The 6,000-nt window shown below is 45.4% G+C and overlaps 1 protein-coding gene and 1 long non-coding RNA gene across 2 annotated transcripts in view; one reads left to right on the top strand and one right to left on the bottom strand.

Moving 5' to 3' along the window:
- LOC115935860 (uncharacterized) overlaps nucleotides 1-3,620 on the top strand; it is a 146,365-nt gene extending 142,745 nt beyond the window's left edge. The window contains exon 5 of the long non-coding RNA XR_010130307.1: nucleotides 3,498-3,620. This is a non-coding gene — a long non-coding RNA (uncharacterized lncRNA). The remainder of the gene's footprint in view (nucleotides 1-3,497) is intronic.
- Nucleotides 1-5,657, bottom strand: part of GRIN3A (glutamate ionotropic receptor NMDA type subunit 3A) — a 179,848-nt gene extending 174,191 nt beyond the window's left edge. Inside the window, exon 1 of the mRNA XM_004048377.5 lies at nucleotides 4,263-5,657. Within this exon, the coding sequence (XP_004048425.4) occupies nucleotides 4,263-4,961 (699 nt within the window). The 5' untranslated portion in view covers nucleotides 4,962-5,657. The remainder of the gene's footprint in view (nucleotides 1-4,262) is intronic.
- Nucleotides 5,658-6,000: the final 343 nt, after the last annotated feature.

Here is a 6,000-nt window from a genome sequence, read left to right on the forward strand (position 1 = left end):
TTGTGGTTGGAATTTGACTGGGGGGTTATTTATAAAATAAAATCTAATGGTACAAAATCCATGGTGCCTTCTGCAGCACCAGAAGATAAAACACGAGGAATTAGAAATTGGCCTCAGTCTTCAGATACCTCAGCTGATTCGATCATAAATTAACTCTAAGATATAATGGTCAGAAAAAATCAAGAGCAAATATATTCTTCATAGATTAAGTGATACTCTTCTGGCAAGCACAAAGTAAAGTGGGAGAGACAAACTAATTGCTCAATAAATGGTGCCTGCTAGTCTCCTTTGCTCTACTTATCTAGAAAAATGAATACATATTGTAAGTAAATAACTAAATTAAAAAATACTTCCAAGTTAATGCCAGGTCTCTGTTCTTCAAGAGGAACCTGTAAAAGATCACTGCTTTAAAAAGTTTTGCATCACTTGACATTTAATTTGAAATTGTTTATCTTTAAGTCAGCAACAATTAGATGCGACTATCAGCTATTCATCATGAATTGCAGAGTACATTTCCCGCAGTGGAGAAAGAGCTGTGATTTGCATAGAGCAAGTCAAAGAAAACCAACACAGTTGAGAGCAGATGTTTTAAAAATAAATATCCCTTACTGGTCCCCTCATGAGGTACCCCTGTGCCATGCAAAAATAGTGCTTTGTTAGCCAAATTCTAATAAATAGGCTTCAGTGCTTAGTCCTGTACTGTCAGAGAAAATGCACGATCTAAAACACTTGTATTTCCATGAAAGAAGCATATATTAATTTGTTAGTACATATCATGAAGCAGGCAAAGTTGTGGTTGGTGTATTCAACGAGAGTGTTGAAAATAGTAGTGTGATCACTTTTTTTTTAATTAAAAAAATTTTTAAGAGTCGGGGTCTTACTATGTCACCCAGGGTAGTCTGGAACTCTTGGGCTCAAGCAGTCCTCCTGCCTCAGCCTCCCAAGCAGCTGAGACTACATGTAGGCGCCACCATGCCTGGCTGTGCAGTCACTTTTGAATTGCATGGATTTGGATCTAAGCCAATTATATTACATCATTAACTCTGCCTAATAGAACCAATATGAAGTTAACGTGAGGTGTATATTTAAAAAAAAAATGTGTACTTGTCACTACTTCAGCAGGTAAACTTTAGGGAGTTAACTCTGAAGAAACTACACAAAACCTGTAGAAGAAAAAGTCATGTGGGAAGGAGAGATAAAGAAAGTATAACTGCAGGAATTTAATTTAGGTGTAAATGGAATTAGGTTCATATTCAGCATCATTATTTGAAGGTCATAAGAATAGAATTTAGAACAAAGAAGTAATCATTTTAATAAAATGGGTTAGCCTCAAGTGGGGTTTGAGTGTTGTAGTGAAGTCAGAATTCTTTTGATGGAAAACTGCTTTGACCCCATCCTATGTTTAATGTTTTATTAAGCTTTTATTATGCAGTTATAATACACATATGTTTTCCAAAAGTATGTAGTTAACTAACTTACTTTTAATGAATTTCCCTACTTGAAAGAAGCTGATCCCCTAGAAGGTGATGATCTTATGTGTTATCTTATTTTGAATACATAGTGTATTGAAATAAAACTATTATGCTTTTCTCAGGGGTTTGTCCATCTCAGTGGCAGCTCTTTCCATTTAAGAGTTGTGGCAAGATGTTACCTAAACTATTGCTCATTAATTAAAACCTTCAGATGAATGTAATCAGCAGCCCGAAAGAAAGTGAGAGAAAACAGCTGTTGCTGCTCTTGCTATGAAAGCAATTTTGATTTAAGTAAGAGACACAATTTTATTTTACTTGGTTGTGTGAAAAAGTCCACTTTCTTCTCGAATCCTTTATTCAGGGAGTGGCACACAACCAACAAATTAGGTCACTGGGCAGTAGACTCCGAGGATGGTGGCTAGATTAAGTCAATTTTATTTAATGTGTAAAATGAGTTTGACATCCTTTTATATATAGAAAGTTTTTAAAAATCACATCACTGCATTAGAGGGTGGTCCACTTTTCCAGAGAAGCAAGGGAAAGATCAGTTATTGTTTTCACTGAAAGTAGATTACGGTCATCTTAAAATTACATATTACAGTGACTTGGCATTGACCAGAACATTCTTAATACAGAATATTATAGAATGACATTTAAATGATATACCAAAAGTAAGGCAAATTAGATATGTTTGAATTTAAAGTAAAAAGGGAGATGAAAGAAAATGTAGTCAGTTGAACAAACTAGATCTGAGTTAATATAATAATCTCTCCCTTTCAAGATGTGTGCCATGAAGGTAACAGTGACAACAGTGATTTAAAATATGTTTCTGAGTTGAAATACAGAAGCAAATGTGCTTGACAGCGTATTTATTTTATTGTCAGCTTGTCCCTGGAGGACTTTATCCACCCCTCCCCCCGCCCGTCTTAGAGCTTTGAAGTTTACAGATTCTGGATTCTGCTTCATGGTTTTTCTGGTCCCCTTGTTGTAATGTGCTGTATGCTGCACACATCCATTCTAGAACACAACTTCCCTTCTAACTAAGGAACACGAATTTTGGTGAAAAATTCTTGCTACTTAAGACTCTTGCCAAACAATCTACAAATGAAAAGGAGTCTGGAGACTGTGACCACTATTGGCCACTTACGAAGTATTAGGTAATAAAGAAGCAGTGATAAGAAGCAAGTGATGCTGACTCCTGCATTTTGTTAGATCCGATTCTGCATGTATATTAATAATGATGCACCCTATGGATGCAATTTCATGTTTATAACACTTTGGTCATTGGCAGCATTGTGTACCTGTGTTTTCCATGCCTTCCCATCTGCTGCCTACACCATTCAGATTCAGGTGACAGAAATATTTTACATAAAAGTTAATTAGCCTGCACTCTACAGATCAAATCTCTGTAGTTCGGCTAGGAATCTTCTGGGCAACTGCTGAATATGGCTTGTACTCAACCTTCCTAAGATTAAAAATGTAAGATTTATTTTCTTCTAGAAAAAGAAATCTTTAGTACTCCCTTGACAATTTATGCATAGATTCTATCAAACTTTTCATTGTATATTGCCCTTACTCATTTTAGTTTTTATCTCGGCACATATATCAGAAGTGGAAGAAGATTGGAAATACATATTTTTCCAGCTGCAAGAGTTGAGTGCAAATGATGTAGAGTCAGAAATCCTCCAGAATGTGGACTTTTTTACTAGTACACTGACCAATGTTGATCAAGTCCCCGGACTTTTCTCAGTTTCTCAGTCTTTAAAATGGGCCCATGCCAATTACCTATTTGCTTCATAGATACTTTGTGCAAGGCTTAACACAGCTTGAGATTATGATAAAAGTAACATATAAAAGGCAGAAAACTCATTACTAAATAAGGACTCTGTCTTGTCCTTAAAGATTCATCTCCTCATTATTACTTGTCAACGTTAAGTTCACAAATAGCTCTTTCATTGAAAATATGTTTAGCTTTTTTAATCAATAAGAAACTAAATCATTTAATTCCTTTTTTTTAATTCTTAGATGATGGGGAGAGAAATGGGCTGAACACAGCAACTGAATACCAGCCTCTGAGTCCACATTACATAGAAGGAAAGTAGGGACAAAGAAACAATCCCCAAATAAATCTCCCCGTCCATCTTTACACTTTTATATATTTCTAATGCTTTCCAATATCCGAGACTAATTGACCACTCTTCTCTACCTATGGCTTCTGTACTAGGTGCAGATTTTCTATTTACCCAGAGGAATTCAGAGCGATGTGCTTTCTTCCTTACACCTTTGCCTGAGGCTCAGGCACACCTTCCGAAGAAGTCAGAGGGAGCAGATGCTGCTTTTCCGACACATGCTGTCAGAGTTCCTCTTGGGAGTGTGACACCTAGCCAGGAGTCAGGGATACCCCACCCCCATACCCTGCAATTGTCGTTCTTCAGAACCTTGACCGCTCTCCACGGTCCTGAACCTCGACTTCTACTTCCCGTCGGGCATCTACTAGATTTCTCCCAGCCGGTCAAAATATGATTTTCTCTCATATTCTCCCCACTTCTTTCCTTCCAGCCGCGACCTCACTGCGCGTTTTATTTCCATCCGCGCTTAAAATGTTTTATTCTACTTCTACTAAGGTCCTTCTACCTACCACCTACGAACATGGCGCAATCGTTAAGCAATATCAAAGTTATAAAGTAACAACTCCCCTCAGACTTTACCCAGCCGTTTTCTCTCCCCTCATGCAATGGCCCCGGCCCCCAGCAGCGCCCATCTCCACTCCACGCACCAGACTCCTCTCACCTGACTCTCCCGCGGAAACTCGTGGCGCACGATGCTGATCACTGGAATGTGCAGGACTAAGCTCACCAAGTCGAGCTCCATCATTTCGCCCTGGTTCTGGGGGAAGGCGAGCAGCGCCGACACCCCTTGCACCACCACGGTATGGCACACACTTTGCAGGAAGGAGAAAGGGTCACTGCTCCATGGCGAGCTAGGGGAGGAGAAGGGCAAAAGCGGCAGATCGCCCAGGCCTGCCTCGATGGCCATCACTACTTCCAAAGACAGGTTGTAGGGTAGCAGCCCTTCCACGCGGTTCAGGTTGTCCACGGCAAATAGGAGGGCGTCCCGTGGCCACAGGGTCTCCGCCCTGGCGCCCTCCCCGGGCTTACGGGAGCCCGGCGGCCCCCGGCCATGCAGGGTGCTCCCCAACCAGCGTGCGCCCGGCGAGGGCGCCGGGGACCGCCTAGTCCCTGGCTCCGGCTCATCCCTCTGGGCTCCTGCTCGGCTGCCGTCCGGAGCGCGGCTGGCCGCGCGTGGGGCGGTGGTCCAGGGCTGCAAGTGCACCGCGCCCACCCTCACCGCGTGCCCGATGCGCTTGAGGATCTGGCAGGGCTGCGGGTGCGACGAGGAGCCGGGCACCCCAGCCAGCACCAGTGCGCAGGGCGGCGGCAACAGCAGACAGACCCTGCTCAGCAGCCACCACAAACTCAGTCTCCTCATTACTGAGACCCGCAGGGAGAAAGCGCGCCCCCTCCTGCGCCCGGCTCGCCCCTCTGCAGCCGCTGCCTGAGGTCTCCGCCTCGAGGTCCCGCGCGCAGCTTCACTCCACTCGGTGAAGCGGTCCCAGGAGCTGGAGCGGTCTCTAGGCCATGCAAGTTGGAGCCTAGCGCGCCCCCGGCAGTCTCAGATCCCGCTCCCAGGTCCCTCCGCCTGGCATCCTCTGCCCGCCCGGTCACTGCGCTGAGCAGGCAGGCGGGCGGGCCGGCGCCTGTCACCCGCAGCTGGAGCGCCCGTTCCCTGCCCGCCCCATCTGCAGGGCGCCTCGGGCACTGCGTCCGGCCCCGCGAGGCGGCCGGGATGAGAAGCCGCCGGAGTTCCTCGGGGGCAGCAGTGACAGAGGAGCGACGCGCTCTCGCTTGGATTCTTTTCCTTTTCTGCCTAGGCGAGACCCACTTATTTCCTGGGGTCGCGTTGGAGAGGGCGTTCACGCCCGGGGTGCGGAAAAGAAGCCAAATCCTCCTTGCTCCACTGTTGGCCACCCTCCTGCAGGCTCCCCCAGCGCTGACTTCATTTTCTCTCTTCTCTCGCTACTTCCTCTCTGCCTTTCTTTCGTTATTTTTTCCACCGAGTCGCCAACGCCGCTTGCTTCCTCGGAGGAGCAACGCGACTGGCCAGCAAAGGGTGGCTTTGCTCCGAGCGCCAAAGTTCTCCCCGCCTCAGCCGGCGCCTCCCTGTTGCTGAGCCCTGGCGCCTGGCTGTCGCTTGGCTGCGCTAAACGCCCACTGTTGGTGAGATTCCCGAGTGGCACGTCCCGCGCCCCTGGAAAGTCCTCTCCCCTCAAAGGCTGGGCGTCATAGTTTGCAAAATTCCCTAAAACCTAAGAAGGAAAATAGGACTATGAGCCGGTGAGAACTCTGAATTCGGAGCCGCACCTGAGGGATCTGAAATTCGGTGGTTCACTGAAACAGGTTCAAAGAGGCTGTGACTTAACGAGCTTCTGGATGTGTCGCTTTTAAGGTTTTTCTAGCTAAGGGTATTA

The sequence above is a fragment of the Gorilla gorilla genome, chromosome 13 (assembly GCF_029281585.2).
Source record: "Gorilla gorilla gorilla isolate KB3781 chromosome 13, NHGRI_mGorGor1-v2.1_pri, whole genome shotgun sequence".
NCBI lineage: Eukaryota > Metazoa > Chordata > Mammalia > Primates > Hominidae > Gorilla > Gorilla gorilla.